This window comes from Dothidotthia symphoricarpi, assembly GCF_010015815.1.
Source record: "Dothidotthia symphoricarpi CBS 119687 unplaced genomic scaffold P153scaffold_7, whole genome shotgun sequence".
Classification (NCBI taxonomy): Eukaryota; Fungi; Ascomycota; class Dothideomycetes; order Pleosporales; family Dothidotthiaceae; genus Dothidotthia; species Dothidotthia symphoricarpi.
Genome location: NW_022985014.1, coordinates 631212 through 657834, shown reverse-complemented (window position 1 = coordinate 657834; position 26623 = coordinate 631212). Strand labels below are relative to the sequence as shown.

The window sequence follows — 26623 nt, the reverse complement described above, 5'->3', positions numbered from 1 at the left end:
CAATTCATCTGACTACAACGGCGCCTAGTGGCAGGCCGCGGTTGAAACCAACCGTGAAACTCGAGGATTCGCTGTGGAGCGCCCGCTCACGGGACTTCGCGCGACTAATCAGGCCAACGAGCAGCAATTTCTCATGCATTACCCACATACACTTCCTTGGTTGGATGAAACGTTAGTCAGGTACCACGTAATTCCCAAAGTATAAGCTCAGGTCAGCGCCCACTGCTTTCCGTGTCATGTCTTGTGCGCAATTGAAGTCGAGTTGGAGCATCCTGAACCCCACCGTCTCCCCAAATCACGCCCGTGCCTCTATCGGTATCCTGTTAGACGGGGCTGATCAACGCTCTCCACGTTGCTAGCCGCGGAGTAGTAGCTTGCTCCCCGGATCGCCATGGCCTACCAACTGCAGCATGAGGGTTACGCGCAACCGCGACAGCAGCAGCAACAATATTATGAACAGGAACAGCAGTATGCGGGCTACGACGGCCAGTACGAGCAGCAGCAGCATTATGGTCAGGGCTATGCGCAGGGCGCCCACGAGCAATGGGACAATGGTCAATACGGCCACTACGACCAATATGACCAATATAATGCGCAACAAAACGGCGGATGGGAGAGCGCGCAGCAACAAGGCGCGTACAACAACGTGAATGGTCATGCGAGACAGGCTCCGCAGCAACAAGGGCGAAGACCCCCACCGCAGAACCAATACGCGCAAGAACAGGCGCACAACGGACACCACCAACAACAGCCACGGCAAGACCGGGACCCCAGAAGTAGACGGTCGAGTCGAGGAGACGGGTCGCGGCCACCTCCCCAGCAGAAACGAACAGCATCAAGGCCTCCGGGTGAGTCGCCCCAACCAGACGTGAGGAGGAAAAATGGCACGGCATACACGTAGTTGGAGTGTGTGCTAATTGTATACCAATCGCAGGCCTCGATCGCTCCCTCTTCAACCCCGTTTCTCCCAAGAACGCCCCCCTCGACAACCCATTTCCAGCATTTCCCTCGCAGAAGCCCAAGCCTAAGCCTAAGCCTCCAGCAACCACCGACAAAATGACCCAAGCCATGTCGCTGATGAACGTAGGCGAGGTCGGAGCGCAATCCAGACAAAGAGGACCGCCTCCTCGGGGACAGCACATGCCGCCACAAAACACGGGCCTTCCGCAAGGAAGAACAGCACGGTCAGGATCGGATGGGAGACAGGACTCGGGGCAATTTGAAGGCAATGCGCAAAACCGACGTCCACCACCACAGCGGATGCCACCAGGCCAAAGACCACCTCCAATGGACCTCGGAGGCGCTCGAGGGCCGCCTCCGCCGCGGCAATTTGACCCAAAATCACCTTCTCAGCAGCTTTTTGGGCCGAACACCAAGCGGTCTGTGACCATGCCACAAAGTCTCCCTAGCGCAGGGCCAGGAAGAGGCCATGACGAGCAAGATCAGTGGCCTATTCCTGGTACTGTCACAGGTTATCACGGGCCTGAATCTCCGGCCTATATTCCCACTAGGCCTTCGACCGCTGGTGGAACACGGCCAAACAACCCTCCGAGCCAGTTTGAGCAACAGCCTCCAATGCCACGGATGCCGCCCCCACGGCAGCATCCACAACAGCATTCACAACAGCAGCAGCGCCAATACCCTCCACATCAACATCAGCAACTTCAAATTCAACAAGGCAATGTGGACAACTATTACGACGACTACCATGAGGAGCCACATAACCACCATAGAATCAGCGAAGCTGATTCTATTGAAATGCCTAATTTCGATGCTATACCGGAAACCAGTCATCGCCATCGGAGAGGTGACTCGATAGATGATCACTTGTCCGCCAACCCCGTTATAGGGAACGCTCAGTATGCAAGCCCAACGGGTAATGCGCCTCCTCAAAGTAACAACTTTCAACGGCAGGCGTCACATAGCCCATTGCAACACGATCTGCATGGACAGTATGCTGATGGTGCATATGAGTTGCCTGGAGATAACATGGGCACGTATGAACTACCTGGGGATGCGCCTCCCATGTCTGCTCCCTCTCGAGCGAATACTGGTTTCGCTGGTCCTAACGGATTGCCAAATGGACCGAGAGGCCGAGGACCGCCTCCTCGAGCAATGACAAGTGATAATTTCCAGCAAGCACGAGGCCCGCCCCCGAACTTTGATCCGAGATATGGTCGACAACCGCCGCCAGTCCACAGAGAATATTCGGACAACTCTGCTTATTCAGAACCACCACCAAACACGATGAGGAACATTTCCTCGCCGCCACCAGGCAACTTTATCCCTCGGCCAGGAACAACAACCCCGGCGTCGGGACGAGCGCCTGGCGATTTTCACGGAGGGCAGAGGTCTGGTACCGTCCAACCACAGACAAATCCGGATGCTCTACCCATACATCCAACTCCTATTCGAGCTGGTCTAATACAGCAAAACCAACAGCAACAACAACCAAATCAAAGTGGACGACCACCACCTGTCCGCCAGTATAATAATGATCGTTCACGCATAAGCTACGAAAGCCAAAATTCAATATCACAGCGACCGGTCTCAATGCCGCACCCAGTTACGCACGATGAACTGAACCGCCTACGCAACACATGGAAAGCCAACTCTTCAGATAGCGCTACAGGCTTGCTATTCGCGAAGAAGCTTGTCGAAGCTGCGAGCGTACTGTCTGATGAAGGAGGCACTGCCGATACACGCACACGGAACAAGAATCGCGAAAAGTACATTCTTGAAGGCCACAAGATTATCAAGAAGCTTGCTCACAATGGCTACACGGAAGCCATGTTCTATCTTGCTGACTGTTATGGTCAAGGTCTCCTCGGATTGCAGGTAGACACTAAAGAAGCCTTCACTCTATACCAATCTGCAGCTAAAGCGGGCCATCCCGCGAGTGCATATCGGACAGCTGTATGCTGCGAAATGGGCCACGAAGAAGGCGGTGGCACAAAGAGAGATCCCCTCAAAGCAGTACAATGGTATCGACGGGCTGCAGCTCTAGGCGACCCACCTGCGCTATACAAGATGGGCATGATCCTTCTCAAAGGTCTTCTCGGCCAACAGAAGAACTTCGGTGAAGCCATCAACATGCTCAAGCGAGCTGCAGACCGCGCAGACAAAGATAACCCGCACGCCTTACACGAGCTCGCCCTCATCTACGAAGCTCAAACTGGGAACGAAAGGATCATCCAAGATGAAGCATATGCCTTGCAACTCTTCCACCAAGCTGCAGATCTCCGTTACAAGTTCTCGCAATTCAGACTCGGTCAGGCATACGAGTACGGGTTGCTGGGGTGCCAGATTGACGCTCGCACAAGTATCGCGTGGTACACTAAAGCCGCCACTCAAGAAGAACATCAGAGTGAGCTTGCGCTCTCGGGCTGGTACCTAACCGGCGTCCAAGGCGTCCTCGAGCAAAGCGACACGGAAGCCTACCTCTGGGCGCGAAAAGCCGCCTGTGCTGAGCCCCCGTTGCCCAAAGCCTTGTTCGCCATGGGTTACTTTACTGAAGTCGGTATCGGGTGTCCGAGGAGTCTGGACGAGGCGAAGCGCTGGTATGGGCGTGCTGCTGGTAAGCTTGATCCTCCTCTTTCTCCCTCAATATCACAGCCGTGGTTAGCGAGCATAGCAAGCTCAAGTCAGATCGAAATCCGCTAACATTGAACCCAGCATACAAATTCCCAAAAGCTCAGGAACGTCTCGAGGAACTCAAACGCGGCGGCTCAAAAGTCCAGATGAAGCGTGAGCGCCTCAGTCGCACGAACCAAATACAGCAGGAGGAGAATTGTACAGTCATGTAGAGCGTGACGAGGGAGTTGCGTGCTGTTGTCAATGAGGTCTGGCACATTCTGTTCGAATAGATGACGGGATGTAGACGGTTTTGCATCTGGACGACAACCTTTTTCACGGACATGGTCAGGAGAGTGCGTTTATGTATAATTGAGATATGGCACGGTTGGGTATACACACTAGAGGCGCAGTTTTAGATATGTTCAATCCAAACGGTTTCGCCCTTTGCGGGCGAGTGACTGCTTTGCTGTATATCTTCCTTGTAGATCTCTGATTGGGGTCACCTTTTGTGTTTTTCGACATACATGGTCTTGCTCTTTTTGCATATTTTGAACAGCATTACGTTCATCTCCATGTAAAGTCGATCCGAGCGAAGCAGTAGTATCACTGAAGCAACAAATCAACCCCAACCCCAACAATTTCACAATCCCAACCGCTTCTAAGCAAAATCAAGATTCCCCTCCTTAAGATCCTTCTCAGAAACATCTTTCAGCGGATCCACTCCCTTAAATGCATGCTTAGCCCTCTCCTTCCTCGACATCAAGGTAATATCATAGTTGGTGCCCCCAATCTTCGGGCCATGCTCTCTCTTGTATTCCTTCAGTCGCTTGGCCCACCCCCAGGGATCCTTGGTCGACGCGTTAGGCAGCTCGCCTTCGTTGACTTCGCCTTCTTCTTCCAGCTCTTCCAGAAGCTTGGCGGTACTGGTAACGCCCTTGTTGGCGTCGAATTTGCCTTTCTTGAAGTATGCTGCAGCGTGGGGGCGCCAGGAGACGGCGTCGCCTTCGATACCGTAGTCGGGGAGGTCTTTGGACCACTCAAGGAAGGAGGAGATGACTATGGGGAGGTCTGGGAAGTCGGAGTCGGGTTTCAGTTGGGAGGCTTTGTCGATGGCGGCGAGGCCGCGGAGGAGAGCGTAGCCCATTAGTCCGGTTAGGGCTTGTACTCTCTCGCCGTCTTCGTTGCCTATTTGAAAGTTTAGGTTAGCGGCGAGAGTGTGGATGGATGGATGATGCGTACCGATGAACGGGCCCATATCCGTTTCGTTCAACCAGAGACTGAGGCCGCTGATCAGGGCCCAGGTTCGATTGAGAGCGTCGTCATCTTTCTTCTTAAGGGCGCCGTCGAAGGAGACAATCTGTCATATAATTAGCAGTATGTCCTTGACATACACAGGTACATAGCTAATCGGCGCGTACAATATTCTCCATGAGCTCCTGCAGCCCATATCCGTTGAAGTCGTTGTATATATACATGCTGAATCTGTCAGGATCGCAATAGTTCGCGCGCCTCCGGTAGTCCAGACACGTCTTGAAGCCCTCCCAAGCGATAGTCCATTTCCAATCAGGATGGTCTTTCGCGGGCTCGAGAACGATTCCTTTCTTGGAGTCTTCCTCAAGTTGCTTCTGGTACTTTTCGTGCACGTCGTCGAGGTCTCCCCCTGCTATGCGGATCTCAACCTCATAGTCAAAGTGCGGACGGTGCATGCAGATGTATTCATAGAGCGGGATAGTTCTGGACTGAATTGAACGTTAGCAATGAGATGGCGTTCGTAGATGGAAGATGCTTACATCACGCAGTTTGGGAGAGTCAGAGTCGCCTTTATGCGGAGTTGCGGAGCTGGACTCGGCCTCTTGAGTTGGAGCACTCGATGCCTCACTCGTCTTCTGCTTCTTTGCTGGAGGCATTGTGGTTAATAGATGCTATGTGGAATGTTATCTGTGAAATTACCAAAAGATGCACGAAGTTCCAGAAGCAATCTTGGGATGGCGGGGAAATTTCAGGAGATGGAAATGATCGGAACGGCAAGCATGCTGTGACATCAGTGGCTACTCGGCCCTAACAGCTCGCTGGAGCTCGAAGTTCAAGAACTTGGCCGTGCTACGCACGGCCCACCTACATCAACGATAATCATACCTCAACGATATTCCTCACCAAAATATTAAAATTGTTACTAGGACTTTTTACCAACAACGTTTAATATTAATTTCTGATGTACACAGACAGCTGCATCTATCGCACAAGAGTTTTAGCTTTTTCAGAATTTCAAAATATGCTGTTGCTGCTGCAGAGATAAAGTTTCTATTTTTGCAGCATTTTGCATAATTTTGCTGGTATCGTTGAGGTTATGATTATCGTTGATGTAGGTGGGCCGTGCGTAGCACGGCCGGATTTCCCAAATCCCGAGCTTTTGCGAGCTGTTAGGGCCGAGTAGAGCTCAGGAAACGCGACTAACACGCGATTCACGTGCGATCGTCTTTGACCTTGATCTTGACCACGATATCATTATGATTGTCACTGCCAACTCCAAATTTAGTTAATAGCCAAGAGACGCATCTTGTGTCGATCGAATCTAGTCATGCGTCGATCATAAGTCATGATCAAAACGGTCAGTATTTGGTGGCGTTAACGTTGAGGCGTTTCTGTCGATCAGCAGCACGATCAGCGTTGCGAGAAGACAAGACGATCAATATGTCCTTGATCCGAGTCCTTTGATATCGGTATCCAAGCAGGCGTTTCCCGTCGGGAAACGCCCACTTTTGTTAGAAAAGGACCGATACATAGATCGCGTCCCATTAGCGCAATGTCTCCGGGAAAATACAGCCCTACGCTATCAGCAACTCTGGTAGAAATGGCAGAAAAAAACCAACGCAAACTGGCTAAACCCCTAGATCTTGACCCAAAACAACATCATCAGCACATTTCAGCGAACTCATCCACAATGAGCAACCCCATCGAAGACGCAAAAGCTCAAGAAGCAACCCAAACCTTCACCTTCCGGCCGGCTACAAAAGCGGACATCCCCGCTCTCCAACAGATGATCGAAGACTCGTTACGCGGGTTAGCAAAAGGACATTACACCCAAGCCGAGCTCGACGGTTCGATAGGCTTCCTCTTCGGGCCCGACACAGTTTTAATTCTCGACCAGTAGGAAAGATCCATTCACTCCCGTCAAACCTTCTAATCCGACTTTTTGACTGGGGCGTGACACGTCGGAACAACGTCCGCTGACGAGCAAACCCAGAACATACTTCATCCTGCACCCCAAATCACAACCCTCAACAATCTGCGCGTGCGGCGGCTGGTCCTTCCGCAAAACACTGTACGGCGGGGACGCTGCACCCTCTCTGCTTCGCATGCCTGCGAAACGTGACCCTGCTGTTGACAGAGCAAGTATCCGCGCAATTTTCACGCATCCTGCGTGGGCGCGCCGTGGGCTCGGTACCATGATGATGCGGTACTGCGAGGCACGAGCGCAGGAGGGGAAAGTAGGGGAGGTTGGCGGGTTCCGGCAGTTGGAAATGGGGGCGACGTTGAGTGGAGTGGCGTTGTATGAGAAGTGCGGATACGTGAGGAGTGGGAGGGAGGATGTGGTCAGGTGTCCGAACGGAGAGGGGATACGGGTCTTGCATATGGAGAAAGATTTGGGGGATGTTCAAGAGGTGGGAAATCGAAAGGAAGGTGGGAGCAGGGGCTGAGAACCATCATGCCTGTGCTACTAGAGAGGGTGAAATTTATCTTTGAGGCAATACTAAAGTACCATTATCAAGGAACTGCATAGCTTCTTCTTCTCCAGCCGAGTGAAACGATGTTGATATGTTCACGGGATGGTAGCAAGCAACGAGGGTAATAACAATTCATTGCGTATGACGTTCAGTAGTACATCTTTTGAACCCCAGAAAGCAGGTTTATAACAACGCCAGCAAACAGCAGCTGCAAGACGAATCAAGCAGAACCCAGTGCCTCTAATGTGAACCAGTTTGAGGGAAGTAGTGTACAATTCGAGCTCGCAACCAACAAAAGCAAAAAGAAAGGCCCAAAGTTTTATAAGTTGGTGCATTGAACTCAGGTACCAAACAACGCAAAAAGGGTCTTGAGAAGCAAAATGGTAGCGATTATACTTCCCCCCCTACTCGACATAAAAACCCGTGTTACCAATTTGTGCAATAAAAAAACTGAGAAACTTTTGGGGGTTCATGGGGAACCGTTTGAAACGAGATGGAGCTGGAAATGTGTTTACAAAAACCTCCAAGGGAAAGAGAGAAACGTGTGTTCGTGGGCGTTTGTAGTGAATTGACTTTACAGACTCGAAGATCTCGCAGATGCAACGTGTTGTGCATCGCTGATGTGGAGAACCTCACTTGCGACTGCATGAGCAGAAGGTTGTGTGTTGCGGATTCGAGACACAGAACCAGGATGGATGTGTGCGGAAGTATGCTGGTATACGTCCATGGCGTTTCGGTTGTTGAGACTGTTCGTGAGGTTGTGGAGCCTGTGATCTTGCTGCAGATGGGGTCCTTTAGGGGCCAACAACAGCTCCTGAACGGGCAGACGACCTGCAGGCTCAGGCTCTTGATTGACTTTCTCTCGGATCTGCTCTTGAGGGAGTGGTATAGTCGAGCTGCTCTGTTGTTCCAAAGTCTTACCATCCAAAAGTGCTTGCTCCTGTTGTAGTCGATGCTCCATCATCGCCGACTCGGTCACAGGCACAGGATCCCAATACGTGTAAGTCATCTCTCCTTTCAGGCCAGGCAACCCAGGAGCGGTGTACGTTGCTTCGCCGGTCTTCTCATCATATGTTTCGTATGTGGATACTAAGCGCTTACCTCCACCGCCAGGCAGATCTACGACGAAGGATGGCATCATGAAACCGGACAAAGTGCCACGGCATTGCTTGTCGAGCTTGATAATTTCGCTTAGGGGTGTACGAAGATCCTCGATTCCGCGAACCATGTCGCATTGGTAGACGTAATACTGCGATCTATAGTTAGCAAACGTTGTGCGGATATGTGACATGTAAGCATGGAGATATTTTTATCCAAGTTACATGGTCAGTGGGGTTTGTAGTAAGCTGACAGGAGTTATGCTCGGAAGTGGAGTACTGACAGGTTGGATGTTCATATCTGCAAGTTGTGTAATGAGCTCACTAAGCGCATCGAAATTGTTGTTGACTCCATTCAAAAGCACGGACTGATTGCGTACAATCACACCATGCTCATAGAGACGGTGTGCGGCTTTTCTCGTAATCCACGTAATCTCGTTGGCATGGTTGAAGTGAGTGTGAAGGCAAACTTGCTTCGCCATCTTTCGACCTTGATTCGAGAGATCAATTAGAGTATCTGCCCAAGGATCTGACCTGTCAAGAATACGTCCCGGGGCTACAGCGAGTCCTTTTGACGCAAATCGCACACGTCGAATGTGCGGAATGCTGAGCAACCTGTGAAATGATTAGAACTCTGAGAAGACTGCATAATTCTACACCAACGTACCGCTCGCCAATCAGCTTAAGATCCTCGGGCTGAAGATAGTAAGCATCACCACCAGAAACTACGATATCTTGAAGGTCGCTATGCGTCTCGATGTGTTGAAAGATGAGCTCCCATCGCTTGCGGCTAGGCTTCTGTGGTGACTTGGATACGGTATCAGTGTTTGCACCAACCGCATATGATCGCGTGCAAAATCGACAGTAAACCGGGCAAATCGAGGTAGCTGAAGTAGTTAGTGAATGCAACCTCTTATAGCAATTGAGAAGAATTGTTTTTCAAGTGCAACGAGGCATGCTTACCCAGAAACAAAGCCCTCCCTGGATACCGATGGACCAAGCCAGGAACAGCTAATCAACGTTAGCGCCCGTTCACGTCTGTTCATTGGAAATACTCACGACTATCAGCCTCTTCGTGCAGTGAATCCAACGTCAACTTCTTGTGGTCTCCAATGATACCACTTGCTAGTGGGAGAAACTGTTTACGAATGGGGTCATCCAGAGGGTTCTCCCAGTCAATACGAGACAGAACCTGCGGGGTAAGCCGTATAGCCATAGGCGCTAGTTTGAGGGCAGCCACTGCATCTGCAATGAAGTCGTCTCTAGTCTTGAGATTTTGGAGCAAGGGATTTGTTGACGGGCCTAGATTATCAGGGAGTGCCTCGTGCAGGAATCGTTGCAGCTTCTTTCCTTCTGGTATCGTATTACGAAGCTAGGTCAGGTCAGCACTTGAGTTGAGCATAATTATTTGTTTTTTGGAAGTCGGAATATAGATCATTATCACGTACCTGCCACCGATAGGAGATGAATTCTTCGGATGAAACATCCTTCCATGGTTCAATATGATCCCAATAGCGTTCCCTGCTCCTATCCCTGAGCGTTGACTGTGCTCGGTTTTGCTGTAGTAGTCGTGCAGCCCAGAAAGGTCTTGACCGTAGTGTCAAGTTTCTTGCTTTCATACCTGTGCTAAACATGGTTTTGATCAAGATAGTATCCTGTTGTGACAGTGAAGTTGAAGGGTTCGTTTTGTGTATGTGAAAGGAAGGAACTGGACCACAAGAGAGAGGACAACATCACGCACACCCAGACCTTTAAAGGCGTTTACCTGATTCATGTGATGTGTAACTTCCAAGTGAAGTTCATCGTACCACCTTGATCTGTGATTACGTTGGCCATGACGTTTCAACATGCAACGAGGGACCGGAAGGTAATTCACAGTGTCACGTCGGACTTTTGCTACAGGAGCTTAGTCCGTGGAGCGTTGAGACGAGTCACACGCAACAGATAAGGCGCCCGATTCCATCTCGACGGTAACTTTCGCTATGCAAGTTACCTAGCCACATACGATAAAATTTGCGGGGGCTTGTGTAAGCCTTAACGGGTAGCAGTCGTATGCAGCGTCAAGTCACATTGCGGAGATAGACGCGTATCGACACCGCCAGACTGAACTAAGCCGTCATTACACAATAAACAATACGTTGTCCTGAAGCCCCTTACGAGCAGAGAGAGATGGATATGCCCCTGGTCCGCGGTACTCACAGATGTATTTTAAGGGTGAAGTGTGCAATAGAGAAATAGGATTAGTGTAATTTTTTTACTTGACTCGCCGAGCATCGCCGCTTAAGACAATTGGCATAAGCTACAAGAGACGTCGAATATGCCCTACCATATGCTTTGGCCAATAGGGAGTGCAGGCCGGGGGCATGAACCATCACCGGGCCGGCGATTTTAGGTTGGGATATATACCTTCCCCCTGCTCAAGTGCCAAGCATTTATTCTATTAACCTTCAGGATCTGATAGGAGTGATCCTTCTACACAGACCATGGAGAGGCTTTTTGCCGTGCTATTCTAGCTCGTAAGCTCTCGCTTCACAAAACTATAGCCCTACCCAAGCTAAAAAAGGCTTCATAGGCCTTTCTGTATTGGCTCCTTTACTAGACACATACGCCGGGGAAGGGGGTGTATGTTCCCCTGCGTTGTACGCACGGTAGCTCCAAGCTGAAAACCTGCCTCACCGTCGTAGCAAATCTTGCATGTACTCCGGAGGCGTATGATAGGTGTAAAATGCAAACGGATAACATGTCCAGCCAGTGTGATTAAGGACCGTGGACGTGTATTTGGGACGCGTACGTTAGTGCGGTGAGGATGTCAGTAACCGGTTGGGTTGGGCGAGTGATCGACTCGAGACTTCGAAAAAGCAATTCCTACGGCAGATGCGAAAAAACACTGACTGAGCGAACGACGTCACAAATTTGCGATATACCCTTGAGAATGCACTATCATATTCGGTGAAGAGTGGGCGTCAGGGATGGGTCGGCACAAAGAACGGTGTGACCAGTCGATGGCAACACAATTTGCGGGTGAATGAAGAGTTGCATATACTTTGCGAGCATTCCTAGCGAGCGTGCCAGGGTGAGGCGGCGGTGTCAAGGATGGTGTGACAGCAAGGAAAGGAGAAAGAGGGTGGTGGAAGAGACAAATCGTCGCTTCCGCGTTCGATGCCAGATGCCAGATGCCAGATGCCAAGGCAGAATGACCTCAGTCGTCCAACACCGAAACAGTCTCTCTCCCTCACAATTTCCAACAACCCCAACACCCCACGCCATACGCCCACATCATGGAAGACCCAACTGCCCCTACGACTGGAGAAGTGCCCGGGGAGTCACCTGCACAGAAACAGTCTCGCCTAAGGCGCGAGCGCCGCGCAGCCAAACTTACTACAGGCGGGGCATCGCGACTCCAACAGATCACAGCCCTGCAGGGGGGTCCGCCCCGAGATCTCAGTGAACTGCAGAAAGATGTACCAGGTACGGAGGTAGTAGTGGTACCGACCGTATCCATGGCTAACTGCATCGCAGTCAAACCCTCTCCGGGCCCCACACCAGCAATGTCGGGAACTGCTACACCTGACCCAGACGAAATAGACATTTCGCAGCACCACTATGCGCCTGCCTCGCAGCCTCGTCTACCCTCCCCGTTTGCCTTTGAAGGGAACGCTTCAGACCCCTTCTCCCAGGGCCAGGCAGGCGACGCCTCGCAGGACCCCATGATGGCCATGCTGCAGCAGATGATGGGTGGCGGTGGCGGCATACCTGGCTTCCCTGGTGGCTCAGGAGGGCCCGCGGGTGGACAGCCAGGCATGCCACCAGGTATGCCCCCAGGAATGGCCGACATGTTTGCCGCAATGCAGGGTGGATCTGCCGCGGAACCCTCTCCAACACAGTCATCTGCTTGGATCTGGCGGCTGGTACACTCGTTGTTCTCGCTCGCCTTTGCTACCTACATTGTCCTCAGGACACCTTTCTCCGGCTCGAAACAGTCACGTGACCTCGTTGTTGCTGACGACTGGACGGTCGAGTCTACACCTGCAAACTCGTTTGCGCACTTCTTCTACCTCTTTGCAACTTTCGAAGTTGTCATGCAGTCGTCACGCTACTTTGTCGAGAAAGGCCAACTGCAAGGAAGCGGCATTCTCAGCACCGTTGCAGGTATACTACCCGCACCGTATGGAGGCTATGTGAGAACTATCGGTCGGTACGGCGTCATCTGGAGTACAGTGGTGAGCGACGCCATGGTGGTTGTGTTTATTCTAGGCGCTACGACGTGGTGGAAAGGTGCTGCTCTTTCGTGAGCACCACGTCCGTCCTCATTCAAGTAGACTAATGGTATGACACTTGACCATCAACCCGGTTCCCTTGCCCCCATTGAATGCATACAAAGAGACGTGTATCACCTAATCGGCCAGGGCACAACCAATGCCAATCGCCGCACGTGAACGGAAGAGAACGCACATAGATTGTGTAATTTATCAAAACTGCGTATGGATCACACAAGCGGGTCGTTGAAAGCCATGGTTGCACAGGGCTGCTCCATCATTGGAAGCGATGGTCACACACGGCAAACGGCATATGCGTTGAGTTCCCACGGCCCCGGGTCCGCAAGGTACGCGCCCACATTTTCCTGTGGAGCAAAACGGTCTACAGTTCTCGTGGGCGGGTGCCAACGGATGTTCTTGTGACACGCTGCCAGATCCAAAAGCAGCAAAATCCAATCAATGCAACCCCCCCAAGCGGTGGCGGTCGAGCGACGTTGTTTGGGCCAGATGCGATTCCGCGCCGTCCTACGCACGCCTTGTAACCCGGTATAACATACATACATGTTATGTAGTATTGTACACGCCCCGTCTTTCTTTTCCCCATGACCTGCCCTGCCCTGCCATGCCGTGTCATCTTCCCAACTCCCCACCCACCAACCCATGCAACGCCGTGCCCATGCCGTGCCGTGCCGAAGCCCGATGCAAATGTCCCATCCCATCCCATCCCAACCCTCCCCCCTTAATTCACCTCCGACAACTCCCCCCTCGCCAACTTGAGCAGCTCAGCCTCCCTCCTCTCCGCCAACAGCTTCTCCCTAACCATGACGCGGTCCGCATCGCTCCGCTCCTTGAATTCCTTGATCTCGGCTATCTCCTGCACTTCCTGGGCCGAGGGCCTGATTTCCATAGCCCCTGTTTTGGCGATAAACGCCTCGAGGATCTCGTGCTCGACCTGGTCTTTGATGTTGATTGAGTGTGTTGGCTTGTTGTCATCCGCTGTTTGCGCTTCGTCTGATGGTGTGGGCGTTGGCGGTGATGTAGATGTAGACGTAGACGCCGCAGCGGATTTCATATAAATGTGCAGCAGCGAGGGGCCCGAGGGGTCCTTGTGGCGCGCGACTTCAATGGGGATAGCCGGGTTGCGATATTTTATGCGCGGCAGCATGTCGCGCCAGAACTTGCTGCTTGGGGTGTGAGCCAGCAGCACACTTTTGGCTATGAGGAGGGGGCGAGGGGAGTGGGTTACCGAGCGCCTTGGTGGCCGCCGTAGATCTTTGTGTTGTATTCCATGCGGATTTTTGTAATCTCCTTGGGGAGTGTGAGGGCGCCGGGCCCGCATCTTATCCAGAGGAGCTGTGCGTGCGTGTCAGTGTTGTGTCAGTCGTCGAGGGCGAGGTGGGAGTTGCGGGCGGCGCTTTCGGAGGTGGATGCGGAGGGTTCGTACCTTCTGTGGGGCTTGTTAGTTTTGTTCAATTGGGTTATGGACATGGAGATGTGGCCAGCCTACATCTTGGAGCCTGCGCATGCGTTTTATTATGTTCACCATGATTGCTGTGATGGGCTGTAAAGTTGCAGGCGGCTTTGCGGAGTTCAGACATCGCGAGATTTTGGGATCCAGTTTAGCGCGCCTTCATCTTGGCACTGGCGTGTGAGTGAGTATGTGTGGGGCAAGCGAATGTGGAGAAGTGAGATGTAAATGTGTATTTAGATGTTGCTAGACGCCGTCCCAGATGGGACTAAATTAAATCAAGTTGCGATCCGTCCTAGATCTCGCACTCGAGCGCGTATCCCACCCCACCGTCGTAGAGACATGCCGTAAGCCATGATGGAAAACAACCAATCTACCATCCAACGTGCATCGTCCGCCATTGATCCAAGCTCGATAAGAACTTGATTCCGTGTCTGTAACTGGCCGAAGCCCGGAAAAAACCAGAAGTGCATCTACTGCGCCGCGGGTCGTGCACCCTGCTGAGGAGCACCTGGGTTCATGCGCTTGCCCCTGGAACGTGTTGTCAGCATACTGGTGTTTGGAGAGGAAGGGCAGTCTTACATGAACGACCTGCTGAGGAACGAGACGGCAATCATAGGCAGCCACGAGGGCATCTTGGCGAGGGCCCAGCTGACGTAGCCAAACGGAATAGCCAGCTGGTACTGCTGCATCAGGCCGTTGAAGGGATGGAAAGCGCCCTCGTACGGCTCAACCTTCTCAATCTCATTGTCCACAATCAGCGTCTTGAACGTCTCGGCCGTGGTCGAGGTGCGGTTCAGAGACATGTGGCGGACCGTGGGGACGGGCGCGGACTGGTCGGCCAGGGGCTTGGGGATCTGGAAGTAGTAGAGCGACGGGGCGCCGACGGACCACGAGTTGCACAGGATGTTCTCCGTCTCGCAGTCGAGGAGGGCGAACTTGGGCGCATTGGGCGCGGCGGCCAGGACGGGCAGCGATGCGTTCCAGGCCTTGTCGGCGTCGCCGCAGAAGCCGTAGCACGTCGAGTTGCCGCCGGTGATGTAGATGAGCCAGTTCTGCGTCGTCGGCGTGCTCACCGTGGGGTCGACCGTCAGCGTCTCCTTCCACGTCTCCAGCGTCAGCGGGTGCTGGATCGCCTCTGCAGCCTTGGCCGCCGCCGCTTCGACGGGGGCCGACGGCGCGGCGGGAATGGCAGAGGACACGGCAGCCGTCGCCTTGTTGAAGAAGCCCTTGACCTTTTCCAGCAGCGGCATCTGCTCCTGGGCGGCAGAGAGCGCCGGCAGGGCAAGGAGGAGCGTCGTCGAGCAGCGCATGGTGGATGTCGGGTGCGTGGTGGAGGGGAGACGCCGGATGATGTAAAGACGAAGGGTCCCCGGTCGGTGTGGGGAACGGGAACTTGACACAGTGACAGCCCAGCTACGAGGAATGTTAAACAGCGGGGTCGCAACGAACGGCACAAAAATAAAGCCCACGTCTGCAGTCGCGACAACAATGTTCTAGCTTCAAGATTTGATTTCGAATTGAGACACGGACAGGGAGAACAGGGAGGACACCTAGCCTCGAATCCCTCGACCCTTCTACTCTCCTTGGCAGTGAAGCTTGGGCTCAGGATTGCGCGTGCTTGTTTCACTCTTGAAGAACCTCACAAAACTTGATCATGTAGTAAATATGTCTATCCACTGTGCTTTCAGCCATCGTCGCTTCGTAGACCCTCCTAGTTCCATGTGGGAGCTCCAACATGCGCAGCCAAACCCCCGAACACGTCGATATCCTCAATGCTCGTCCGAGCTGAAGAGCAGGTGGACGTAGTATCTGCTCTCAACCATCAGTCACTAGGCACCTTCACAGACCCGTCTAGAAGAACTCTCCCACCCACTAACCACTAATGCGCTCTGCGATACCGTCAGTCGGACCTCCTCACCCAGCAATCCCACCTCTCAAAAACTCACCTGAATCCGTTCTCCGAAGAGGACCCCCCAACGCCTCCCCCAACCTCTGCCGAAACCCTCGGTCAGGAATCGTATAACTCCTCAGCCCATCTCCATCTCCATCCTCACTCCAAGCCCCCGCACTCATCCTCCGGCTCGAACCAACTATACGTCAACAACCGTCGCACCTCTGGTTTGTATGGCAGGCACTTACTTTCTGCTTGGTCTCTCTCCTGCTCCTCGGTATCTTGCGCGTGTTCTTGGGCTTCGACGTCGTGGCTGTGCGGTGTTTCTGGGTAGATGGGTTTGCCTGTTTCTTTTGCTGAGCTGTTGTCTTTTTGCTCTGAAGTGGGGACTTTGCGGAGGTTTGTGCCGCCGCGGATTGCTGAGAAGAGGGTTGCGTGCTGGTTGCTGGGTGGATTTGGCGCACGCGAGGGGGCAGGAGGTGGGGGTGGAGGTGGAAGGGGCGAGGCTTGTGGCATAGGAGGCATTGGTGGCGGCACTGGTATGGAAGGTGAATGAGAAGGAGCAGAGAAGCTCGCAGGAGTCGGTGCAGGCTGAGGAGCATGGAATGACTGCGGCGGATAAGATGGCGCCGATGGAATCGGGGAGTCTGCAAACGTCTGCTGTACACTAGGGGGTGTGACAGTGATCGGTGGTGGCCCATGAAACGGAGTGGGAGAGCGAGGCTGCGATATGGTTTGATATGCTGGCGACGAAGTCGAAGTCGGTGGAGCAGCCTGCCGTCCAACCTTCCCTGTTCCTCCTGTCTGCTCCTGAGACCCGCGAAGCCTTCCATCTCTATCTCCTCCTCTCATCCCAGGACCACTAACCCTAATCTTCTCCCAATCCCTCGCCGCAGGCTCATCATCCTCCCGATCATCCTTCCCACCCTGACCTCCTTTTCGAATCTTCTGGCTATCCGCGGGCTTCGCACCACCCCTCTTCTCTCTCCAACCATCCACATGCTTCTCGAGCATCCCCTTGGACCGCAACCCCGCCTCTTGCTCAGCTTTCACGTGTCGGTAGGTGTTCATAGCATGTGCTACGAAGCCCATTGCTGGGCCTTTCTTCATCTTGAATCTTGGCAAGTCGCCGAATGATGTTCCGTCAGGACCGATTCGTGGCTGAGTTGGAGAGTGAGAGGCACCTACTTGACCAGCGGGCGTGACGGGTCTCTCTCGACGTGGGGGAGATCTTGCACGGTGTTCAGCGTTGTGAATAGAGGTGGGCTGGGTGCTAGGTGCTCCTGCGCCACCGGTCATCACGAAACGAGAGTCGTCGTCGTTACGTCCTTCTCTGACTGGGTCTACGATTTCACGGTCGTTTTTTTGCCGCTCTCGACTACCACTTCTTTTCCGTCGCTCCTTAGACCGATGGTGATGTCTTTCTCCTGACCCATGGCGATGTTTCCTTTCCCCCGACCGGTGACCATGCCCTTCCCGTGATCCCCCATGATGTCCGTCTTTCGACTTGTGGCCGTGTCGTTCCCCATCCTTCTTCCCTTGCTCTTTTGTTTCCTGTTTGTGCTCACGATACATCTTCACCGCTTCAACGACGCCTTCCAGGACAAGTCTGCCTGTAGTAGCGGCAGCGAGCTGAGGATCTCGTGGTCGGTTGCCAGACATCAGATCCTGGATATGAGTTTGGACCTGCTTGCGGTATGCCTCGGAGTCTTGGTCTGGCATGTGCCGGTATCGAAGGAGCTTCTGTGGGTTCTCATTTTGGTGGCCGCAGAAGGTGAAGGATGGTAGAAGTAATTGGCAGAATGTGAATGGCGAGGTGGTTGTTGTTAGTCATGTTGTACGTGGAGAGTGAGTGAGCGAATGATAGTTGGGTGATTGTTGGATGCGTGGCTGGACACGTGAAGGAGTGAAATACAGCAATCGGAATTGCTGGACATGGTTTTGGTGACGCCAGTCGTGTGCGTTCGCTCACTTCGTAAGGTTGGGCTGGGAATATGAATGGTGGATAGACAAACATAGAGTAGTGAAACATGGAGTAAGAAGAAAGAGACGTGCATGGTGCATGTTTGTAGGCATTACCTCGACACATCTTCCCACCTCTTACTCTCTCCAATATCAGGATTGTCACACCATGATTCACCCTCATGCGATTGCCTCGTAATCTCGACGCTCGGGATTGATTCGACCTATCCACCAAATCCCTCCAATATCCCAACAACACAACACCCCATTCGCCAAAGCCCTCACAAGACCCCCAAACGCCTACCAAAAACACCCACACATCTTCACTTCCTCTTCGTCGCCTTATCCCCGCTCCCCTCCCCGTCTACCTCCCCCAAAACCTTGCCCTGCCCTTGCCCCTTCCCAGCCGGCTTCCTAGCTCCACGGAAAGTATTCGCAGACACACCCGCGTCAAGCCCCAGCTCCTCGGCCTCACGCTGACGGATCTTCTTCTGCCGGTTCTCCGCGCCCTTGAGCAGGTACGGGCGGACGAGCATGTATGCGCCGATGATGAGGATGATGCGGATCCAGCGCTGTGCGGACATTTGCTCGATAGACTTGCGGCTGTTGACCAGAAGGCGGTCTTTCCAGACGGTGGCTTCTTCGAGGAAGGCTTCCATTGTGGTGGAGAGGAGTGGTGTGGTGGGTTTAAGTGGCGTGGGTGGTTCGTGTGCAAGAGAGGGTGTGTGTGGTTTGGTATGTAGGTTTGTTTGTATGGTGGACTGGGTGCGGAAAGGAGCGCTGCTGTTGATGCAGACACGACACATAAAATAACGCGCCGGGAGAACCGCGGGCGCGCATCACCGCAGCCCCGCCATTGGCTACTGTGCGACGCGTCGCGTCATCCTCACTCCCACTCCATCACGTCTACAGTTCCCCGGTGAATCCCTACAGTAAAACCATGGCCTCCAACGACGCCGCTCTGGAGCGCGAAGAAGTAACCACGCCTCCCCACATCCACTACCCCAACAACAACAACACCCCTAACACTAACAACCCAGCGTCTCAAATCCGCCCTCTGGTACTCAATCGGCCAGTTTGTCGACGAAGAGAGTCTTACCATGGGCCTGAATGCGACTCCGCAGTTCATTGGCGCACTGACAGAACTCGTGTACACACAAATCGGTATGAATTATCCTCTTCCATCAGCACCCAGCGTCAAACGACTCAGTGGCTAACGTCCCCCCCAGCAAACACAGCCCGCGACCTCGAAACCTTCTCCAAACATGCCGGCCGCAAGGCTATCAATACGGACGACGTCATGCTACTGACGAGGCGGAATGAAGCGTTGGAGAGCATCTTGAGGAGGGAATTGGATACATTGAGGGCTGCGGAGGGGAGGGGAGATGGACAGGCTGCGGTGAAGAAGGGACGGCCTGTTGGGGGCGGGAAGGGGAAAGGAAAGGCTTGAAATCGTTGGGCTTATGAGTTGTGGTTTTACTGTGACATGGTCATTCGATAAAGGAGTTTTGGAGTAAGTGATTAGTTGGGTGTTGCAAGATACCCGTTGGCGTTTAGCAGCACTGTTCATATACTGAAGTAGGTGTTTGAAAGAGAGAGTTCAACGAGAATATGATCTGCAATATTGGTATTTGAAATTTGTTCATTTATTGTTATTAGGCATTAGGTTCCAATAGCGTCTCATACGCTCATGTATCTCCCCCATCCTCGAAGGCTCGCTCGCTCAAATGTGGTATCATGCGTGACTTCGTAATATAGTACAACTGTAAGGAAATAGTTCAATGGATCAACTTTGACCACAACAACCAACCCTGCAATTCTTTCCAATTTTTTCAAGGCTTAGTAGTTGGTGGCCGGTGTGGTGTGAGTAGGGTTAGAGTTGTTGTAGGTGTGGTGCGCAGGGGTAGAGTTGTAGGTGTGATGAGTAGGAGTAGGGTCGAAAGTGTTGTTGACCAAGGGAGCAGTGTGGTAACCACCTGTGACTGGTACAACGGGCTTGTTCGGGTTCTCGTAGGCGCCGTGAGGAGCTTCGACGGTAGTACCAGTGTATGCAGTGTCGTGCGATGGGCGGACGTTGTGAGAAACAGCAGCATGGTGGGTAGGAGTAGTAGTGGTGGTAGCACCAATCTCGGGGTCACGGACGGCCTTCTTGCGCTGCCAGAACTTCTTCTCGCCGGCTCCGCTGGTGTAGTTGTTGTTGGGTCCAGGGCCGTAGCGTTTCTCCTTCTTGCTCGACTTGGCCATGAGGACCTGAAGGATGGCGGAGATGAAGAAGAGGACACTGGAGAAATTAGTGGTTGCTTCAATAAACAAGAGGACGAGTACTTACGCTCCGGCAATAGCGACAGCAAAACAAGCAGTGGTCAAGAGGCAGGCTGTTTTAAGCGAGACCGCGTAGGTAGCCTGGCCCTCCCATCCTCCCTTCAAAGAAGAATCACCGTTACCAAGAGGAGTGTTGACAAATCCACTGCAGCTGTGCGCACCCCTGCGGGTAAGGACAGCGATAGCGACGAAGGCACCACAGAGGAGCAGGTCCATGAGAACACCAATGAAGGCGAAGAACGTCTTTCCGCCGAGGCAGCAGACAAAGACGATAGCCAAGAGGGTGTAGAGCACACCAACACCCGCCATGCCAGTCACGGCCTGCTGCCATCTCGGGATGGTAACGTCGCGATCAGCCTGAACGGCCATGAAGTACGAGAAGACGCCAAGAATGAGGGCTGCGCAACAGAACTCGAGTCCATAAAGGAACATCGAGCCGAACTTCGTGATAGCCTTGCCGATAGCCATGATGAAGGCGGTGGTAGGGAATGAGAAGAGAGGCTAGTATTGAAGAGGTAGATGAAATGTGAGTTGATCTGTAATGGAAAGTTTGATGGTCAGGACCGGCCAAGTCTTATATCGCTGCAACGACACCCACACCCCTTCGTAATGACAGCCTCTGCAATGACGCAGCCTTGTGTTGACCGTCTGTGCCTTGTTCGGACGCGACGCCGATCGTCCAAGTTAGCAAGTTCGGGTGCACGGTTGTGGCTGATTTTACGTCATGCGTCGCACTCTAGCCAACAGCAATGCAGGTCCAACAGCAGCCCTGCGTCGACAAAAAACTAAAATGTGACGACAAGCTTGATCCGACGTGCGATCTGCTTCCAAGATTCCGCATGGAGGAAAAGTGGGCATCTTTCAACGTGTTTGCTGTGGCTTTGCACCCATGTACGTAGCACTTACAGTGTTCGAGGCCTGGCGGGACTCAACTTTGTGCTCGGATCGGTCGGGTGTGACGACTGACAAGAGCAACGCTGACGCATTAGTCCTTTACCAAGCGGACCTGTGCTGGAGTCTATTTCGTCCCAAGACGTCAGAGAAGTTGCGTCCGGCACGAGCTGCGCAGGATAGTGAAGAAAGTGATGATGTGGACTTGTTCATGTTGGGCGGTCGTGTCAAAGCAACTCACCGTAGCACAGCATATTCGTCATCCTCTCATCATGGAAGAAATCGGAAATCACGGAACACGCACACCATCGACAGGTCAAACAAAGCAGAAAAACGAATCATGAAGAAGTAATGTGTATACGCAACAGGCAAGTCAATCTATATGTACATGAAATCAATGGGTACCTCCAGAACTACAACGCTTCATCGTCTCCGTGTTTTCCCAAATACTAAGCTGTCTTACACACTCAGGCACTGGCTGTAGAATTCGTTCTGCTTGACACAGCTCGTACCCACAACGCAGGCAGTAGCTCCACTCCAGTTCTTTCCGCCGCACTGGTAGTACTTCTGAGCAACGCCGGAGCTGCTGCCACCAGTAGGAGCAGCAAGCTGGGAAGAGGGCTTGACGAGGGTCGCAAAGGTGGTGGGGATAAGAGTAGGAACGACGTAGGTCACGTTGCTAGCGGGTGCGACGGTCGAGAGGACAGCAGATGGGAAGGCAGTTGCAACGGGCGCGGAGGTGACCTCTACGATCGGAGGAGATGCGTAGCTAGTGCTGTCGGCCACGGGAGTCTCGGCGACCACAGAAGTTGGGACAGCAGAAGACGCGACTGGGGCAACCGTAGCGGAAGCAACAACGGTAGAGTTGCCAGCCGAAGGGGCAGCTGAGGCAACGGGAGTAGAGTTGCTGGAGCCACCGCAAGTAGCAACCGGGCCACCAGGCGCAGAGTAGGTGCTGATGTCGAAGCCGTTGTAGACGTTGGGGATGTAGATGTCATCGTCCTCAGCCTTGTAGGCGCCAGGAAGAGAGATCGTAGGGCCACAGGCACCAGCGCTACCCGTTCCGGTGATCTTCAACTGAGCGCATCCGATGTAGAACTGGGCGCCACCGATAGTCTGGGAGCCGTGGAGAGCAAGCATCTCGGAGCGGAGCTAGATCATGCTGTTAGTAAAAAGATGTGACAGGAGTATAACAAGACGTACTAGGTACTCGCCGCTTGCGAGACCAGTGGGGAGCTTGAACTCATGGGTCATGTTGTTTGCCAACATGATCGCGTTGGCCCACTCTCCATCAACAGCGTCGACTTCGTCGATCTTAAACCAGCCGGCGCCAATACCAGTTGCCTGGGACGCATCGTCGACGGGACCGTACAGGAAGTGTGTAATGGGTCCAGGGTGGCTGGAGCTGTCCCACTGCACCTTGATGGTGTCTCCCTCGCTGGCCGCGACGGTCTCGACGCCGGAAGGAACTATGCTGCCATTGACGTTGCAGGCCAAGTCGTTGCTGGTCAAGTCTGTGACAGGGCTGTTGGAAGGAGGCATCCTGATGCCGGTCTGATAACCGGGAGTCACATCGTTGATCCACAGCTGGTGCCAGTTCTGGTGAGCCGAGACGGCGGAGATGAGAGCCGTGGTGAGAAGTGTCTTTGCGAGCATCTTGAAGGTTTGTTGAAGAGTTGGTGGTGTTTGAAGTGAGTATCGATCAGTGATTCCAGATCACGTAAAGAAAGTGTATATGAATGAGTGAAAGTAATAAGAGAAAAATGAATGTATGTTGACTGAAGCAACTGTATCGAAGAAAGACCTGCCTGTTGGAATAATGAAATCGAAGAGACTCCTGGGCTCGCCATGCTTTTAAGCCATAACGAACGCCTTCGATTTCCGAAATGCAAGGCCTGACTCCAGGGTTGATGCAAGGGTACTTCGCGACAACCGTTTGCGCTACACCGGTCCAGCCTGCGAAGCGAGCGACACAGACCATAGCCAAGTCCTCGACATCTGCAAGAGGCAGCGCCATGTCCATCTCTGGCGTGGTGTGAACGAATATCATGCGGATTTCGGTACAGAGCCGTGTTTCCAAAACAACCGAGATTGGACGGACTTGGTGGTGGGGGAAAAACGTTTCGAACCCCATCCCACGCGGCGTAGTGAATTAAGCATTGCAGGGTTTAGCGCTCTCTATTGTTTCAAAACTTCCGTGACAGGCGTCAACCAGGGAGATTTTGCGGCTCGTCGAAGTCATGATGAGAGTTGGACTCCACATGTCGTCTGAGTGGGTGCGCGCGTATGCAATGCAAGCTTCCCAAAGAGACCAGAGAAGGATCCGGAGATATGGGACAGAAGGAGCGGGAACGGGGGTGAACTCGAAGCGCGTGCTTACCGGGCGCAAAAGTATGAGGTCGATGTATCTCTCGGGCCTGTTGCAAGAATACACATCTCGACGCGCTGTGTCGGCGCGTAGGCATGATCGGGTTGCAGTGAAGATCGTTCGTCGTGTCCTCGCACGAGCAAGTTCAAACCTTGTAGGTTTCGATACTTTGAGCCAGCTGAAGAGTCAAGTTCTGAGCCTTGTACTAGCAACGGTTCCTCAGATTGTGCATGTTTGAGTTGATTGAACCAATAACGCTTAATGGAGGCTGATATGGGCACTCATCCCGATGGTTGGGATTTCGAACAATCTTGGAAGTCGACGAGTCAACCCATATAGGATTGCAGTTGTCGCTACATCCATACAAATATGCGATGCCACGCATGTTGAATGCCTTTCCCCATTATTTACTTATGCTGATAGATTAGGCAATCTCTACCTCGAGTCAAAGAACGAAGCGGTCAGGGAAGCGGATTTGTGGAGAGGCCAGTGGATACCAACATATTCATCCATGGCGGCTCTACCTCACCTACGTGCAGACTGAAAATGTTGTGCACAAGGCAGGATGATTTTTAAGCTTCAAAAGCCGCTGAGATGGGGCGAGCGCTAAATGAGGGGTCATCCTCGAAGAAGAACTTCCATCCGGAAACCTTCGTTACACAGAACCAGTATCTGATTCGAGGAATAATAAATGCTGCGTTCCCTTGTACAACTACAAAAATAGTAAGCAAGATCGCGACTTTAGTCGCGGCTGGCGGGTAAATGTCGCCGTTGAGCTAGTGGGAATAGGTAATGAGCATCGAGGTCACAGCCAGCATGTCACACTGTCTCTGCCATAGCTGTCAATATTACCCTTTTAGAAAAAAACTTGGTACTAGTCTGAGTAATGCACAAAGCTTCAGCTTCAGCAATGGGCTCGTTCACCAATCCGGTTCTTCCTGGATTCAATCCTGATCCTTCAATTGTACGCGTTGGCGAGGACTACTTCTGTGTTACGTCCAGCTTCGAATACTTTCCCGGGGCGCCAATATACCACAGCAAAGACCTCATCAAATGGAAGCTGATTGGACACGCTCTTACCCGCAAATCCCAGCTCGATATCAAAACACCTGAGCCTGGCGGTGGTGTTTGGGCAACGACCATCCGTCACTACCAAGACTCTTTTTACATCATCACCAACTCTTTTGACAGGTACAGGCCACAGGCTGATGACAGAGTATGGCCGAGAGGCTTCTATGTAAAGACCAACAATATCTGGGATGATAGCACGTGGTCGGACCCCGTGTATTTCGATCAAATTGGATTCGATCATGACCTCTTCTGGGACGACGATGGACTTGTGTACCTGTCATCGACCTATAGAAAGGTAGACCGGGCGCCAGATTCAAAGTTGAAAGACTTTGGGATTCACATATCAACCGTTGAGCTCGACACCGGTACTCTGACTTGTGCTCCTGTATTAGTCCGGGAATCGTCGTCTGGCGTTGCTGAAGGCTCTCATCTTTTCAAGCGAAATGGCTACTACTATCTGTTTACTGCCGAGGGAGGCACCGAATCCGGCCATTGCGAATATGTGAGTCGAAGTCGCGAAAGCCCTTTCGGTCCGTGGGAACAAGCACCGCATAACCCTCTCTGGCGAAACACGACCGAGAATGAGGTTCAAAACACTGGGCACTGTGATCTGGTTGAAGACACTAATGGTCAGTGGTGGGCATTGTGCTTGGGTGTACGGCCAAGAAGAGAAGGAAACGAGTGGCGCACATCCGTGTTCGGACGGGAATCGCTCCTCCTACCTGTTCGATGGGAAGATGACTGGCCAATATTCAATGAAGGCAAGCCTGTCACCTTGCAAATGAATGGTCCCGGAATGTACACACTACAGGAAGACAAAGTATGGAAGGATGATTTCGCAGGAGAAGAGCTCAGTCTTGGATGGTACAGAAAGAGTGAGTCTCGCGTACCGGACAAAAGCGCAATGACTGAAATACTATAGATACACCCGTAAGGAAAGACTACTCTTTGACAGATCGACCAGGGTGTCTGACGTTACATGGCGGGCCGTATACATTAGCGATGCCTACATCACCTACGCTTTTCCTCCGGAAACAGAGACAGTGGCCCGTTGTCTGGAAAACCGAGTTAGATTTTGAACTACAGACCACCCGAGTTGAGGCTGGGACTGTGGTGTGGTGGAACTACACCTGCTTCGCAAGTATTGGCATCAGGCTTCGACAACATGGCAGCCAAACTCAAAAGGTTGTTCGATTTACACCACCTGCTAATACTGACGATCACGTGGAAGAACTCATAGGAGCTCACGGTCGGGTGAAGTTCATGGTAGATTGCACAGAAGGAAGCTATCGCTTCGGGTTCAAGGAAGTCGATGTCCAGAGTAACGGAGAGTGGAAATGGTTAGGAGCAGTGGATACCCAAGTATTGACACGCAACCCAGACGTTGGTCAGCCGTTTACGGGTATGATGCTTGGGCTGTATTCCTTTGGCGAGCTGCAACCTGCCCTTGTCCCGGCACACTTCACGTATGCTGAATTTGGAGACCATTTGGGTTGATGGTATGGACAAAGTTTCCTTGGGCCAAATTTTGGGTAGCTAGCAGTGTCTTGGAGATGTTGCACTCTTCCAGCTCCTCGGAGTATGTACTGGGTTTCAATATTCTCCTGAGAACAAAGAAGAATACGATGCAGCTGAACAGATGCAGAAGCCATGACAATGACGAAAGCTGCTCTAGTCTTCGAGAAGACAACGACGTTTGGAGGAATTTGGGCGTAAATAGATTCTGACGTGGCGTATCATAACGTGAAGAGAGGAATAAGTACATGGTGGGCGTCAGCAAAGAAAACAGAGAGTTTGAAACAAAAAGGAAGCTGCTGGATATCAGTAGGTGGTATGACGATTGGAAAAAGCAATTCAAGGGCTGAAATGGCGTGCAGGAGTACCAAGGGTCCAACACCCTGAGATGCATGCCTCGTATCAGGCGCACACGTTGTTGCCCCGCACCGAAGTTCTGATGTGAACTTGTTTGTTGACCTGGATTGAGGGGTTCCGA

At 52.6% G+C, this 26623-nt stretch overlaps 14 protein-coding genes across 14 annotated transcripts; 5 read left to right on the top strand and 9 right to left on the bottom strand.

Moving 5' to 3' along the window:
* Positions 1 to 200: 200 nt before the first annotated feature.
* Positions 201 to 3993, top strand: P153DRAFT_206862 (uncharacterized protein). The gene is made up of 3 exons (XM_033662545.1): positions 201 to 848; positions 935 to 3620; positions 3676 to 3993. The coding sequence occupies exons 1-3, from the start codon at positions 392 to 394 to the stop codon at positions 3749 to 3751; spliced, it is 3219 nt and encodes a 1072-aa protein (XP_033525309.1). The 5' UTR covers positions 201 to 391; the 3' UTR covers positions 3752 to 3993.
* Positions 3960 to 5483, bottom strand: P153DRAFT_395323 (uncharacterized protein; the record flags this gene model as incomplete). Its single annotated transcript, XM_033671396.1, has 4 exons — positions 3960 to 4761; positions 4816 to 4933; positions 4995 to 5315; positions 5367 to 5483. The coding sequence occupies 4 exons, from the start codon at positions 5481 to 5483 to the stop codon at positions 4235 to 4237; spliced, it is 1083 nt and encodes a 360-aa protein (XP_033525308.1). The 3' UTR covers positions 3960 to 4234.
* A 923-nt stretch (positions 5484 to 6406) lies between these two features.
* P153DRAFT_365547 (acyl-CoA N-acyltransferase) lies at positions 6407 to 7356 on the top strand. The gene is made up of 2 exons (XM_033667841.1): positions 6407 to 6723; positions 6821 to 7356. The coding sequence occupies exons 1-2, from the start codon at positions 6518 to 6520 to the stop codon at positions 7272 to 7274; spliced, it is 660 nt and encodes a 219-aa protein (XP_033525307.1). The 5' UTR covers positions 6407 to 6517; the 3' UTR covers positions 7275 to 7356.
* Positions 7303 to 7755, bottom strand: P153DRAFT_206704 (uncharacterized protein). Its single transcript, XM_033662544.1, has one exon. The coding sequence runs from the start codon at positions 7634 to 7636 to the stop codon at positions 7397 to 7399; it is 240 nt and encodes a 79-aa protein (XP_033525306.1). The 5' UTR covers positions 7637 to 7755; the 3' UTR covers positions 7303 to 7396.
* P153DRAFT_313036 (kama family protein) lies at positions 7421 to 10161 on the bottom strand. Its single transcript, XM_033664866.1, has 6 exons — positions 9847 to 10161; positions 9458 to 9770; positions 9362 to 9409; positions 9066 to 9285; positions 8683 to 9013; positions 7421 to 8550 (listed from the first exon to the last, which is right to left on the bottom strand). The coding sequence occupies exons 1-6, from the start codon at positions 10030 to 10032 to the stop codon at positions 7876 to 7878; spliced, it is 1773 nt and encodes a 590-aa protein (XP_033525305.1). The 5' UTR covers positions 10033 to 10161; the 3' UTR covers positions 7421 to 7875.
* A 1202-nt stretch (positions 10162 to 11363) lies between these two features.
* P153DRAFT_336945 (uncharacterized protein) lies at positions 11364 to 13156 on the top strand. Its single transcript, XM_033665726.1, has 2 exons — positions 11364 to 11866; positions 11918 to 13156. Exons 1-2 carry the CDS (start codon positions 11677 to 11679, stop codon positions 12688 to 12690), a joined length of 963 nt encoding a protein of 320 aa, XP_033525304.1. The 5' UTR covers positions 11364 to 11676; the 3' UTR covers positions 12691 to 13156.
* Positions 13157 to 13393: 237 nt separating this feature from the next.
* On the bottom strand, positions 13394 to 14478 carry P153DRAFT_395319 (uncharacterized protein; the record flags this gene model as incomplete). The annotated part of the gene is made up of 3 exons (XM_033671395.1): positions 13394 to 13835; positions 13901 to 14007; positions 14431 to 14478. 3 exons carry the CDS (start codon positions 14476 to 14478, stop codon positions 13394 to 13396), a joined length of 597 nt encoding a protein of 198 aa, XP_033525303.1.
* On the bottom strand, positions 14447 to 15647 carry P153DRAFT_313027 (uncharacterized protein). The gene is made up of 2 exons (XM_033664865.1): positions 14705 to 15647; positions 14447 to 14653 (listed from the first exon to the last, which is right to left on the bottom strand). Exons 1-2 carry the CDS (start codon positions 15433 to 15435, stop codon positions 14596 to 14598), a joined length of 789 nt encoding a protein of 262 aa, XP_033525302.1. The 5' UTR covers positions 15436 to 15647; the 3' UTR covers positions 14447 to 14595.
* A 126-nt stretch (positions 15648 to 15773) lies between these two features.
* P153DRAFT_206619 (uncharacterized protein) lies at positions 15774 to 18053 on the bottom strand. The gene has a single exon (XM_033662543.1). The coding sequence runs from the start codon at positions 17736 to 17738 to the stop codon at positions 16176 to 16178; it is 1563 nt and encodes a 520-aa protein (XP_033525301.1). The 5' UTR covers positions 17739 to 18053; the 3' UTR covers positions 15774 to 16175.
* A 248-nt stretch (positions 18054 to 18301) lies between these two features.
* P153DRAFT_288018 (uncharacterized protein) lies at positions 18302 to 18637 on the bottom strand (the record flags this gene model as incomplete). The annotated part of the gene is made up of 1 exon (XM_033663581.1): positions 18302 to 18637. The coding sequence occupies one exon, from the start codon at positions 18635 to 18637 to the stop codon at positions 18302 to 18304; it is 336 nt and encodes a 111-aa protein (XP_033525300.1).
* A 191-nt stretch (positions 18638 to 18828) lies between these two features.
* Positions 18829 to 19428, top strand: P153DRAFT_421923 (uncharacterized protein; the record flags this gene model as incomplete). Its single annotated transcript, XM_033672340.1, has 3 exons — positions 18829 to 18954; positions 19019 to 19142; positions 19208 to 19428. The coding sequence occupies exons 1-3, from the start codon at positions 18919 to 18921 to the stop codon at positions 19426 to 19428; spliced, it is 381 nt and encodes a 126-aa protein (XP_033525299.1). The 5' UTR covers positions 18829 to 18918.
* A 389-nt stretch (positions 19429 to 19817) lies between these two features.
* P153DRAFT_288061 (uncharacterized protein) lies at positions 19818 to 20768 on the bottom strand (the record flags this gene model as incomplete). The annotated part of the gene is made up of 2 exons (XM_033663584.1): positions 19818 to 20259; positions 20308 to 20768. The coding sequence occupies 2 exons, from the start codon at positions 20766 to 20768 to the stop codon at positions 19818 to 19820; spliced, it is 903 nt and encodes a 300-aa protein (XP_033525298.1).
* An 882-nt stretch (positions 20769 to 21650) lies between these two features.
* On the bottom strand, positions 21651 to 23305 carry P153DRAFT_336928 (carbohydrate-binding module family 1 protein; the record flags this gene model as incomplete). Its single annotated transcript, XM_033665725.1, has 2 exons — positions 22395 to 23305; positions 21651 to 22343 (listed from the first exon to the last, which is right to left on the bottom strand). The coding sequence occupies exons 1-2, from the start codon at positions 22845 to 22847 to the stop codon at positions 21651 to 21653; spliced, it is 1146 nt and encodes a 381-aa protein (XP_033525297.1). The 5' UTR covers positions 22848 to 23305.
* Positions 23306 to 24457: 1152 nt separating this feature from the next.
* Positions 24458 to 26484, top strand: P153DRAFT_421920 (glycoside hydrolase family 43 protein). Its single transcript, XM_033672339.1, has 2 exons — positions 24458 to 25505; positions 25553 to 26484. Exons 1-2 carry the CDS (start codon positions 24470 to 24472, stop codon positions 26125 to 26127), a joined length of 1611 nt encoding a protein of 536 aa, XP_033525296.1. The 5' UTR covers positions 24458 to 24469; the 3' UTR covers positions 26128 to 26484.
* The last annotated feature ends 139 nt before the right edge of the window (positions 26485 to 26623 follow it).